This window comes from Scyliorhinus canicula, chromosome 1 (genome assembly GCF_902713615.1).
Source record: "Scyliorhinus canicula chromosome 1, sScyCan1.1, whole genome shotgun sequence".
Taxonomy (NCBI): domain Eukaryota; kingdom Metazoa; phylum Chordata; class Chondrichthyes; order Carcharhiniformes; family Scyliorhinidae; genus Scyliorhinus; species Scyliorhinus canicula.
In genome coordinates, this window is record NC_052146.1 from 198,344,380 (window position 1) to 198,358,040 (window position 13,661).

At 46.0% G+C, this 13,661-nt stretch overlaps 1 protein-coding gene across 5 annotated transcripts in view; it reads left to right on the forward strand.

The window, feature by feature from the left end:
• Positions 1-13,661, forward strand: part of kiz (kizuna centrosomal protein) — a 274,733-nt gene that overhangs the window by 42,820 nt on the left and 218,252 nt on the right. For all 5 annotated transcript variants that reach the window (XM_038805982.1, XM_038806001.1, XM_038805994.1 and 2 more), the window contains one exon: positions 12,900-12,992. In XM_038805982.1, coding sequence (XP_038661910.1) covers positions 12,900-12,992 — 93 coding nt within the window. The remainder of the gene's footprint in view (positions 1-12,899; positions 12,993-13,661) is intronic.

Below are 13,661 nucleotides of genomic sequence, written 5' to 3' on the forward strand. Positions count from 1 at the left end.
ACATGGTGGAAGAAGGTGTCTGTCATAGGTGGAATGTAAGTGTAAGCCAGTAAAGGACAAATTTGAGCCAAAAAATATCAGAAAGCAATTCTTCGCACAAAGAATGATGCAGGTTTCTTTGAACTGGAGAAGTGAAGTCAAAACTGATGCAGAAGGCAGCAGTGTCTTTCTTTGATTGATTTCTGTAGAGGAATAAGCTAGATGGACTGATTGACTTCCCCTCTGGATAATAAAAAGCATAATAATTTATAACACACTTTGGCCCATTGTGTGTGTCCTGTCCAAAAAAGGGCTATCTAGCTTAATCCTGGACCAGAAGCTCCAGGTTCAAGTCCCACTGTAGGACTTGATGGTCATGGAAGGTGTGCCCATAACATGGCAAAACAGGTTAATTATCAACCTAGAAATCTTTCCAATATGCCTGATGACAGACGGCAAGAGCGGGAGAGTTTCCTGGTCAGCCATACTGCCAAAGGCTCTGGCAAAACTACTGCAGTACTTTGCCAAGCATAATCATGGACCAATCAATGGAAGTCCATGGCCATCAAATTCCTCTTGGAGCATGGTACATGAAGGAAGAGGAAAGGTTACTGTGGTCACCTAACACTGTGTTCAGCTTATAAATGAACAGAAAGGATTATTTGATGTTTGGATAGTGTAAAAACTATAGCTGTTCACAACAAAAACAACTGTGTTTATTTGTGAGCACAAACTTTAAAAACATTTTTAGAGCATCCAATTAATGTTTTTTCCAATTAAGGGGCACTTTAGCGTGGCCATCCACCTACCCAGCACAACCCCCTTTGGGTTGTGGGGGCGAAACCCATGCAGACACGGGAAGAATGTACAAACTCCACATGGATAGTAACCCAGGGCTGGGATCGAACCTGGGACCTCGGCGCTGTGAGGTAGCATTGCTAACCACTGCGCCACCGTGCTGCCCTCTTGAGCACAAACTGTAGAAGATGATCTATATTATTTATATGCAATTACTTATCTAGAAACATTCCTCTTAATATAAATGCAGTGTGGACATGGGCTGAGGCGTTGCAGAAGGTGAACGTCATGTGCGAGGTTAAGCTTCACCCAGTTTGAAGTGGTGCATTCGGCCCACATGACGGTGGCGAGGATGAGGTATAGCTAGTGCTGGGGTGGGTGGGGGTGGGGGGGGGGGGGGGGGGGGGGGGGGGGGGGGGGGGGTGCTCCTTGAATTATATCCACATGTTCTGGACGTGTCCAAGATTGAGGGGGTTCTGGCATAGGTACTCGGACATGATGTCCGAGGTAGGGTTTGGAGGTGGTTCCGAGTCTGGAGGTGGCGATATTTGGTGTATCGGAAGACCCAGGGGACCCAGGAGGGGAGTGAGGCCGACATATTGGCCTTTGCCTCTCTGATAGCTGGGAGATGGATTTTGCTGGGGTGTCGGGACTCGGAGCTGCCGAAAGCATGGGTGAGCGACCTGGCAGAATTCCTGAGGCTGAAAAAGGTTAAGTTCACCCTGTGGGGGTCGGTAGAGGGATTTGGCTGGAGGTGGAAACCAATTTCTTCAAGGAGAATTGAGGAGTCAGCAGGGGAGAGAGGGGGCTCTTGGGATGGGGGGTGGCGGGGTAAGAAGGTTAAAATGGGGAAAGCGGGAAGTGGGGGGAGGTTGGTTTCAGGGGGACTGGAGGGGTGTGATTGTTTATTGGGTTGATGTATTGTGTTGTCCAAAGATGTGCAGATTTGGTGGGTTGGCCATGCTAAATTGCCCTTAGTGTCCAAAAGGGTTAGGTGGGGTTACTGGGTTACGGGAATAGGGTGGAGGTGGGGGCTTAAGTAGGGTGCTCTTTCCAAGGGCCAGTGCAGACTCGATGAGCCTAATGGTCTCCTTCTGCACTGTAAATTCTATAATGCTATGATTCTGATATTCTGTGTATATTTGTTAAATGCCTTGAATAAAAATATTAAAAAATAATAAATGCAGTATGGAGACTTCCGATGACGTAATGTAAGAACAAGATGCCCAGAACGTGTCTCTTCGTTGGGTATTTGTTTTTGATCCCTTTAAGCTGTCTTTTAAGGGGATTTTAATGACCAAATGCCCACTGTGAGATTAGAGAACTGTTCCTCGACAGAGTCATGTTGGAAACGTTGTCAAAGAAGCCAAGAAACTCAGGAGGGTAGCCTATTGAAGGAACATGAAGGAGGGAAGATGGCCGCCGTGCCCATCGCTTTCGACACGTTGGCCGCAATTCTCCGGCCTTGTTGCGCTCACGCTCAAGCGAAACAAGGTCAGTGAATAGCGGAAAGGCCGAAAACAAGAACCAGGTCGGGTGCCGAACAGTTTGCAATGCAACTGGCCCACTCCCGTAGGCAAAATTGGGATCTCGCCATAGTGTGGCGCAAAACCAATTATCACCACTTAAGCTCTATTTGCATACAATTAACAGGAGCAACCCCATACCCAGTGGCCTCCCGACATTCATTGGCCTCCCCAGCAAGTGGTCACACTGGTGCCGATTAGTACTCCTTTTGAAAAATGTGAACCTGGGAAATCGAGGAGGTGAGTAGCCATCTTTGCTCACAAGCGAAGATCATCGGGGGGGGGGGGGGGTGGTGGTTGGGGGGGGGTGGTGGTGGTGGGGGGGGGGGTGGTGAAGGGAAGGGACCTTCCACAATGGTGGGCTGCCATGGGGAGTGGGGGGTAGAGACAGAGGGGGAGCAGAGGGGGAGAGAGCAGAGGAGGAGCGGGGTAGAGGGAGAGGGGGAGGAGGAGAGAGTCCAGGCGAGACCATGCCTGGCATGACCATGCATACCCCTGGATAGTGTATATCCGCTCTGGGGTGAAACAGAATTGGCAATCGTGGTTAAGTGCGCACGTCACACATCCCAAGTGGATTCTCGTGGCTGGGCAGGCGATGTAGCATGTGGGAGTCATTGTCTAGCATGTTGGAAAGCTAAGGGGCTGGAGGTCGGTTTGGGGACGGAGAGGAGATGAGGGAGAGGGCAGGCCTTGGTGGGGTGGATATGTTCTGGTACCTTCAGGTGCGCGGTTGGGTCCGGTGAGCTTTCTCGATATTAACAGTGGCGCTGCCGTCCAGTTTGTTGGAAAGGATTGTTTCTTGTGAGGGGTCAGAGGAGGGGAGAACATCTGGGATATATGGATGGATCATGGGTGAGGAGCAAGTCTCAGTGGAGGAGATGAGGCTAGGTGGGAGCAAGAGCTGGGTCCCAATTTGAAGGATAAGGTCTGGAGTGAATCTCTCCATCGGGTGAATGCTATCCTGCGTGAGGTTAAGTTTGATACAACTCACCAAGGTCAGAATAAGAATTTTTTGGGTTGAGGATAGGTGTGAGCGTGCTTGGGAGAACCTACGAACTATGTGCACACATTCTGGTCCTGCCCCAAGTTGGTGGGTTTTTGGGGGCCTTCTTTTAACATGTCAGCAATTTAAATGTGGATTTGGAGCCCTGTCCATTAGTTGCAATATTGGGTTTCGGACCAGCTGGAATTGAGGATGGGTGTGATGGCAGATGCGTTGGCTTTTGCCTCCTTGTTGGCTCAGGATCCTGCTGAGTTGGAGTCAGGTGGCACCACCCAGTGGCGCAGCATGACTGGGTGACTTGATGGAGGTTTTACATCTCAAGAAGGTTAATTTCACAATGAGGGAAGTAATTAATGGGTTATTTTGCAGATGGAGTCCTTTTCTATTGCATTTCAAGGATCTGGTCAATGTTAGCTGTTGGGAACGGGTGTTCTAATGGGGAGGGGGGAGATGATAATTGCTGGTGGCGGGGTTTGTTTGGTATGGTTTGTTCAGGTTGTTGATGTATGCTTTATAGTTTGACTGTTACTTATGTATAAAATGGTAAAAACTCGCTAAAACTATTTTTACAATATAAATGCAGTGTGCCTTTTTATGACAAATTTTTCACCTTTCCTGTTCGGGTATGGTTCCAGGTGTCTAATTTTAACAGCATAAGTCACAGGATTGTGATTAGAGCTGGAAACCCTGACTGCTTTTCTTTGTTTTGATGAAGAGCACTTGTACAACTGTTGCCACGTTTGAGATCAGCAAGCGAAGATTAGTCTAGACCTGAACTTAAGGGGGTCTGTGGACAATGTTGCTGTATTATATCTGAATAATGTATTTACCCATATGGCCAGATTGCTCTTAAGGGATCTTTTTATTGTTTATGTTTATTACAGTGTACTTGCAGTATTTTGTACTTGATGGGTGCTTCCTGGGCCACTGGTGCAAAGCAAGTGTTATGGGGTTTGCTTTCTTGCTGTAGCATTTTCTGCCATGCATGTTCATTGTAAAATGAATTCTGGAAAAGTTGCAAGATTTTGAGGAAAGACAAACAAACATAAGCATTGGAAGGAAGATTCGGAGGGAGTTGAGCACCAGACTTGCAGGTGTGTCTTTGCAGAAAAACATAATTCACTGAGCACTTTATTGGTGTTGCTTATAAAATCTGTAGTGGAAAATAGTAGAAAAATGCATTCATATACTGTAAGTCACTCTCTGCTTTTTATTAGACAGATACTTTATTGCCATGTAGGGGCCAATATACTTAGAGTAACACTGCAATTTCCTCAGGATGCACTGATATTAAAATAACAATGTTAGGCTTTGATCATTGACTTGTGTGATCTATAGTGTCTGAAAAAACAAAATTACGAACCAAAGTCCATCAATTGTTAATTGCTTTTCAATTACCCATAGCAGTGCTGCTAATTCAGTTTAAACTATAATTTGAAGCCATATAAAACACTTAATCTAACTCAGTACCATTTCTATATAAAATTTCCAAGTCCTAGTCAGTTATTTTGCACTGTACTTACCCAAATACGTCCCAGAAAATACTAATTTTCAGAGGTCTGAAACAATTATAATACTGTCCTGTGTCAGTGCTATGCTCAAATTATGCAGTTTTTTTCATATACACCAGGGGTTTACAAAGTGTGGGACGCAACCCACGGATGGGTCAGGTAGGTGTCAGGAGAGTCGCAGAGCTATCGGTTGTGCCATTCCTGCGGTGGTCCCGATCGTGAGAGAAGTGGCCAATTGTCACCACTGGCTTTTACAATGAGAATGGCGGCTGCTGCCACCTTTTAAATGAAAATACATGAGGCTGTGTGGAGTCTTCTGGCCAGAAGTGGTAGCAAAGAACAGGTCACTCGCCCTGCATGTACACTTGACATAGATCATACAATTTACAGTGCAGAAGGAAGTCATTCGGCCCATCGAGTCTGCACCGGCCCACAGAAAGATCACCCTATCTAAGCCCACATCTCCACCCTATCCCAGTAACCCCATCTAACCTTTTTGGACACTAAGGGCAATTTAATAATAATCATAATAATTGTTTATTGTCACAAGTGGGCTTCAATTAAGTTACTGTGAAAAGCCCCCAGTCGCCACATTCCGGCGCCTCTTCGGGGAGGCTGGTATGGGAATTTAGCATGGCCAATCCACCTAACCTGCACATCTTTGGACTGTGGGAGGAAACCGGAGCACCCGGAGAAAACCCACGCAGACACAGGAAGAATGTGCAGACTCCATACAGACAGTGACCCAAGCCGGGAATCAAACCTGGGACCCTGGAGCTGTGAAGCAGCTACGCTAACCACTGTGCTACTGGGCATGATCTGCCAACAGAATCTGCAGGAGGGAGTTGCACAGGAGAGTCCAGGCAGGACAAAGTCGGGCTAGTGTTATCTCTGTGCAGAGCTCCAGGGCTTCTGGTTAACAGAAAGTGAACTCCGGAACAAAGAAGTATAGAGATGATTTCTTGAGGCATGGTTTTGTCAATTGTTTCAATGCAAAAAGGATGCAAAGCCGATGTGTGCTAAATGCAGGGACGTACTGGCAAATGAGAGAGAAGTTTCAGATTTTTGAAAGAGAAGTGGTGGATGAAAAATGTATTTTGAGGTTGAGACCCCAGAGTCCATCATGAACTTCGAGCCGACTCCAAATTAAAAGCTAGTCTGTGATACCACATTAAAAACCTGCCAAAAGCCCATGGGGCTGTCAGCATTCTGGAGTAGCATCTCCAAGTAGTATCCAGTGCTGAGTAAAACAAGCATTTTGTTGCTATTGCCCTTCACGCCTACCTACATGTGCGAAGTTGAATTTTGCGCTTTCACAAAGGTGAAGACGGCACAAAGGAACTGGCTGAAGTCTGCACCTAACATGTGCATTGCCCTCTCCTCCTTTGAACCTGATTCAAGTGAGATTGTGAGAACTAAGCAGGTTCGCATTAAAGGTAAGTAAACGTGGTTCCTGAAGGTCGGCCAGTTGGCAAAAGTGGGTCCTGGGAAAAAAAAAGTTTGATAAACGCTAATATACACCAAATCACTTGTCAAACATTTTTCCTTGGCTGCTACAGTTTTACTTAATGCAGTCAAAGGGCAACTTTGTCTCCCCTGATCGCTTCGCATTTGAATTTTGCTTGCTTCCCCAATAATTATATTACCAGCCTGGCAGTGTCACCTGGGCAACCCTACCAAGGTTGCACTGCCAGGGTGCCAAGCTCACAGTGCAAAGGTGCCCAGGTTCCAGGGGGAGTGCCAGGGTACCGCCCTGTCCTGTTCCTGACCACCCCTGAGTCACCAATGGCTGGGAGATACCCCCAGTTGCCATTACGACTGGTCCACGTTTGTGGAAACCAGTACTAAACAGTGCTCCAGCATGGGCACAGCCCAGTGAGGGTGAGATCCAGATCACAACGTCTCGTGACACTTCGTTAAATTTCATCAAGCTTTTCGAGCATCGTAAATCCATAGAGGCCTTTCGGGTGCGACGAGGCCGTTAAATCGTGCCTGTGATTTCTGAGAATGGAGCTTTGTTACTTGGTTGTCAACTAAGGCGAAAAACAGACATTTGGCCATTTTTCATTCCAAGAGTAATTTTGTCCAATTTGCCAAAAAAAACAATGTAGGACTCCCAAAGGCTAATTTGGCTCAGAATTTCTCTGCATCAAAGTTGTGTTTATTCTTGCAAGTTTCGCTAAATAATTAACTGATGTACTTACCTCTTGAATGTTTCATTGAGCTTAATGTTTACTGTACTAGATGGCAGTCTGTTGCTTAGGTATGGAATAGGGGATTTTCACAGTAATTTCATTGCGGTGTTAATGTAAGACTACTTGTGACACTAATAAAGATTAGAATAAAAGAATATGTCATCTAGGTTAGAAAACAATCTTCAACTGAGGGTGATTAGCATGTGCAATTCTTTCTCACAATCTGTTTTTGAAGCACAGTGCATAAATTCATTATAAATTAGCTAGTTGTTTGAGTAATATTAAAAGTGGGGGAGGGGAGCAGAAGGATGGGATGTTATTGATTAAACTCAATAGCTGGTTCAGAGCAAGATAATAGTGCACACTTGATTGGTCTAATATCCTGTTTCTGTGCTATATCACTTCTGTATTAACTGTGAAAATGTTAGAATTGGATCAAAATGAGTAGAACTGATCAGACTTAGTTACTTCATGACTTTTAAGAAAACTTGAATTACTTCTCTACCCATTATTTTAAATGGGAAGAGATTTAGCTTCAAAATCACAAATCATCTTGTTGCCTTCCTTTGAATCTTCTCCCCGTATCTTGACCTTTTCTTATGCATGACAACATGTCTACCTCTGACATTACTAATGCTTTATACAATATCAATAACTCTTCCCTTAGATTTATGTTTTACCTGTCCACTTAATTATACTCAAATATGTTTTATGCCTCTGCAGCTGTTATCCTACCTTGTACCTTTATAATGCTCAAAATCTTCAAAGCTTTGTGGGGAGCAATTAATTAAACCGAAGCGGACCAACAGGGCGGGATTCTCCGACTCCCCGCCGGGTCAGAGAATCGCCGGGGGTCGGCGTGAATCCTGCCCCCGCCGGCTGCCGAATTCTCCAGCCCTCCAAAAGTCAGCGAGGGATGAGTCACGCCACCCACCTCGGAGAATGGCGGGCACTGGCGCGACTCAATTGGCCCCGGGGCTGCCCGAACTCTCAGGCCTCTGATGGGCTGAAGTCCCGCTGGTTCTTCGCCAGTCCCGCCGGCGTGGATCACACTAGGTCCCTCACCGGTGGGACCTGGCGGCGTGGGCGGGCTCCGGGGTCCTGGGGGGGAGGGGGGGGGGTGGCGCGGGGCGATCTGGCCCCGGGGGGCACTCTTTTCCTACGCATCGACTGTGTCAGCCTCCGCGATGGCCAATGCGTAGGTGACCCCAAACCTGCGCATGCGCGGGGATGACATCAGCAGCCGCTGACGCTCCCGCGCATGCGCGGACTTGTGCAGGCCGGCGGAGTCCCTCTGGCCTCAGCTGGCGTGGCGCCAAAGGCCTTCCACGCTGACTGGCGGGGCGCAAACCACTCCGGCGCAGGCCTAGCCCCTGAAGGTGCAGAGGATTCTGCACCTTTGGGGCGGGCCGACGCCGGAGTGGTTCACGCCACTCTGTCCCGCTGGGACCTCCCGCCCCGCCGTGTACGGGAGAATCCCGCCCTCAGTTTGAAAGCAGTTGGTTTGGTAGTTGTAAATCAGCTGGTTTTAACAGAAGCTGGTAATGTGCATGCCAACCATCGATCTAATAGAAACTGGTTGGGATTATTTTAGGAAGAGAACATAAGACATAGGAGCAGAAGTAGATCATTTGGTCCATCAAGTCTACTCCACCAATCAATGAAATCATAACTGATCTGATAGGATAAACCTCAACTCCTCTTTCCCGGGCCTTTCAGTGGTGGTATGTGGGAGGAAGTCGCACGTTGGGTGGCTCCTGCTCGAGGCTTGACTTTTTAGAGTTTAATGCCCGGTTTCAGGGGCAATATTCCGACAAATAAGTGCAGGAAGACAGAAGGAAGGAAGGGGATATCGAAAAATCAAAAGAAAGCCGCCGTGAAGAAGGGAGCGAGTGAAAGTTTACCATTGAGTGAAAGGGTCAGCTCAGCAACTGGAAAGGTAGCAGAGGCTGGTCGCTGGGTGGTTTATTTTTTATTTCATGTTGTTACATGTGTGAAATGGAGTGAAGTTGCTTATCTGGATAAGATAAGAGTGGGAATTTTTTGTTACAATGATTTTATGGGGTTTGTATGTTTGCACTGGATTTGTTTGTTTGAAGGGGGATTGCTTTGTTTTCCTGGAACTGAGTTGGGGGAGGGGAGTGGGGCCTGGGCAGGGTCCACCATACTAGCAAGCTCAAGTTGGCTAGTGAATGGAGGTGTGGTGGGGGGAGGGGCTGTGGCAATTGGAGCCTGGTTGAACAGGTTTCGATGGGCCGAAGAGGTGTGAAAAGGGGGGGGAGGGGACTGATACTTGGTGAGGATGTTTGAGGTGGCGATAGGGATGGGGGTGCTACCACAACATTGGGTCAGGTCTCAATCTCCTTGTTGTTAAAGAAAGATAAGGACTCGTCGGAATGTCGGTCATACAGGCCCATATCGCTATTGAATGAGATATGGAGATGCCGGCGTTGGACTGGGGTGAGCACAGTAAGAAGTCTTACAACACCAGGTTAAAGTCCAACAGGTTTGTTTCAAACACTAGCTTTCGGAGCACTGCTCCTTCCTCAGGTGAACGAAGAGGTATGTTCCAGAAACATCTATATAGACAAATTCAAAGATGCCAGATAATGCTTAGAATGTGAGCATTAGCAGGTGATTAAGTCTTTACAGATCCAGAGATAGGGATAACCCCAGGTTAAAGAGGTGTGAATTGTCTCAAGCCAGGACAGTTGGTAGGATTTCGCAAGCCCAGGCCAGATGGTGGGGGATGAATGTAATGCAACATGAATCCCAGGTCCCGGTTGAGGCCGCACTCGTGTGCGGAACCTGGCTATAAGTTTCTGCTTGGCAATTCTGCGTTGTCGCGGGTCCTGAAGGCCGCCTTGGAGAACGCTTACCCGGAGATCAGAGGCTGAATGCCTTTGACTGCTGAAGTGTTCCCCGACTGGAAGGGAACATTCCTGCCTGGTGATTGTCACGCGATGTCCGTTCATTCGTTGTCGCAGCGTCTGCGTGGTCTCGCCAATGTACCACGCTTCGGGACATCCTTTCCTGCAGCGTATGAGGTAGATAACGTTGGCCGAGTCGCACGAGTATGTGCCGCGTACCTGGTGGGTGGTGTTCTCACGTGTAATGGTGGTATCCATGTTGATGATCCGGCAAGTCTTGCAGAGATTGCCATGGCAGGATTGTGTGGTGTTGTGGTCACTGTTCTGAAGGCTGGGTAGTTTGCTGCAAACAATGGTTTGTTTGAGGTTGGGCGGTTGTTTGAAGGCAAGTAGTGGGGGTGTGGGGATTTCAATTCATTTATTTAAAATCAAGTGTTAATTATGTTTAATTGTAAAACATAGGGCAGCACCATGGCACAGTGGTCAGCATTGCTGACACTCTGTGCCGAGGACCTGAGTTCGATCACAGTCCCGGGTCACACTCTGATTATTAAAACAGTTCACAGCACATTTCTACAAAAACACAAATGGTACAAGCTCCAAACTTTGCACTGGAGAGACCAGATACCCTCGCCTCTGTACCAACAGAAAGGAAAGGAAGGGGGTGGTGGGGAGAGAGGGGAATGGAGGGTGGCGGGGAGGGAGGGAGCCATATCTTTTTATTAAAACAGTAAAAAATATTTAAAAGACCAAACGGTACAAACACTCATTTTGTGTTGGAGAAACAGGGTATCCTCCCCTCAGTACCAATGTACAGTGAGGGGGGGTCAGATACTCTGACTATTAAAACAGTTCACAACACATTTCTACAAAAAACAAATGGTACAATCACTAAACTTGCGCTGGAGAGACCAGATACCCGTGCCTCTGTACTAACACAAGGGAAAGGAAGGGGGGTGGTGGGGAGAGAGAGGAAAGGAGGGTGGTGGGTAGGGAGTCGGAGTGTTGGTGAAGGGGGAACGGGCAGATAGGGCACTGCCTGAACTATCTACGGAGGCAGAAAAACAAAAGAACCTTCAATTATGATGTGCCAAATTCTATTGCCCCTTAATTGGAAAAATGAATTGGGTACTTTAAATTTAAAAAAACCTCACAGTGAGACAAACTACTTGTCCTGGTATTATTTCAATAATGCAGTAACTGGTGTAATTTTTTAAAATATCCTCTATATTAGTACAAAATGGCTTTCTGACCATGTTAGTTTATTATACAAAATAACATATTGAATTAAATATCAAGGGAAAATGCTGGAAAATCTCAGCAAGTCTGGCAGCATCTGTAGGGAGAGAAAAGAGCTAACGTTTCGAGTCCGATGACTCTTTGACAAAGAGTCATCGGACTCGAAACGTTAGCTCTTTTCTCTCCCTACAAATGCTGCCAGACTTGCTGAGATTTTCCAGCATTTTCCCTTTCGTTTCAGATTCCAGCATCCGCAGTAATTTGCTTTTATACTTGAATCAAATATCAAAATGGTCAGGTCATATTAAAATTATTGATTTTAAAAATGGCAACAATACTAAGCTCGATTTTTGCCATGCTTGATTTATTGATGATAATTAGGTGGAGAGATGTGGAAAATAGGGTGAATATTCATTATGCGAAATCTGTACCCACCTAAGTGTGTTACTGATTTTCAACCATCATATTTAGCAGATGGAGAGGGCAGCACGGTGGCCTAGTGGTTAGCACAACCGCCTCACGGCGCTGAGGTCCCAGGTTCGATCCCGGCTCTGGGTCACTGTCTGTGTGGAGTTTGCACATTCTCCCCGTGTCTGCGTGGGTTTCGCCCCCACAACCCAAAAATGTGCAGAGTAGGTGGATTGGCCACGCTAAATTGCCCCTTAATTGGAAAAAATAATTGGGTAATCTAAATTTAAAAAAAGAAAAAAAAAAATATTTAGCAGATGGAGGAAGTGCCCTCAAACCACACCCCTCCCAATTTCTGCATGGATATAAGCGGAGCAGTAATAATATGAATATGCCTAATTTTCCACCTCTTCAAATCTGAGTTGTGATCTTGCCAATACTAAACTGGCATATAAATTTACTCTGCATTGTTGTGAAGGCAAAAGTAAGTTCAAAATGACAAGTTTGTTCAGTTATTGATACTGCTAAAACTATTATTGTTTTGTTTTTTACCTACTCCATTACCAACGACTTTGCCATCGTCTGTGTCTTGATTTACGTTAATGTATTTCCCCTGGTGGTTAGCATAAATGCTTCACAGCACCAGGGTCCCAGGTTCGATTCCCGGCTGGGTCACTGTCTGTGTGGAGTCTGCACGTCCTCCCCCTGTGTGCGTGGGTTTCCTCCGGGTGCTCCGGTTTCCTCCCACAGTCCAAAGATGTGCGGGTTAGGTGGATTGGCCATGCTAAATTGCCCGTAGTGTCCTAAAATAAGTAAGGTTAAGGGGGGGGGGGTTGTTGGGTTACGGGTATAGGGTGGATACGTGGGTTTGAGTAGGGTGATCATGGCTCGGCACAACATTGAGGGCCGAAGGGCCTGTTCTGTGCTGTAATGTTCTATGTTCTATGTTCTACCTTCCTTTTCACACTGGATTTCCAATTAGTCTGTAACCTTGTTTCTTTGAAGAAGACAAGGAGCAATAGAGTGAGACCAGACTGAGGAGACAACACTAGTTACACAATGCACCTGGCACCAATTCTCCCCGTCCCGCGTATTCGGGCAGAGGTTTCAGCTTACAAGAGAAACTCTAAAAGTTCTACCTCATGCACTGAGCAACCCTGTAGCCACTTTCAGCATGTGCACCATTCTTTTCAGTGTGGTATTTCCTGCTCCACATGGACCAGCTCACATTCCGATGTATTTCCAATGCCTGGAGCTAAGCCATGGCATTGATCTATGGCTAATTCCAACGTGGCACCTTTTCTTACAAAAGCAAAACTGAGATTTTGGTTAAGGTTAAAGTAATACTTACATATTATCGTGTATCATAGATTGAATATGAAAAACAGATCGAAAGATTGCTGCCAGTTTGGAGTAAGAACTTGAAGTCACGAGGGAATGAGAAGGAAACAAATATGGAACAAGTAAGATTTAAAAAGTTTTTATCTATGTACTTTATTTATTTTTGCTAAAGAAAAATCATGTACATTATTTCTTTATGATGTGACACTAAGAGGACTGTATAGTCATATAATTGATCTTGGTATATTTGTGCAAATTTAGTATATTTGCTTGTTTCATGATTATCACAGGTGAAGGCAGGCTGGAGGTATCCTTGGTTGATTCACTATTCATGAAATCCTATCTTCAGTCTTTTATCACTCCCTGTGAAAGCATATGGTGTTTTTCCAGCCTTTGATACAGGATATACAATGACTGTTTCATAGAGGTCTAAGTAGCAAAATCGAGAGGTCACATTGGTATAAGTATCAAAGATGTTTAATCCACAAAGGCTTTGTTATTGCTAACTGCTGTCTCAGGCTGAACCAGAATGTTTAATCCTGAGTTGAATTCTGACCCTATATAGTCCATATTGTAAAGCACACATGGCAAAAACCTCATCCCATGCCATTGACATTTCCAGACTCGATTATTCAAATGCTTTCCTGACGAGTCTCTTATTATCTACTTTCCATAAACGTCAGCTCATTTAAAATTTCACCGCCGATATGCTATCCTCAACCAAGTGCCGTTTGCCAAACTTTATGGTGTAAATAGCGAGAAGTAGGCTGATCTACACGTCACAAGTGGCC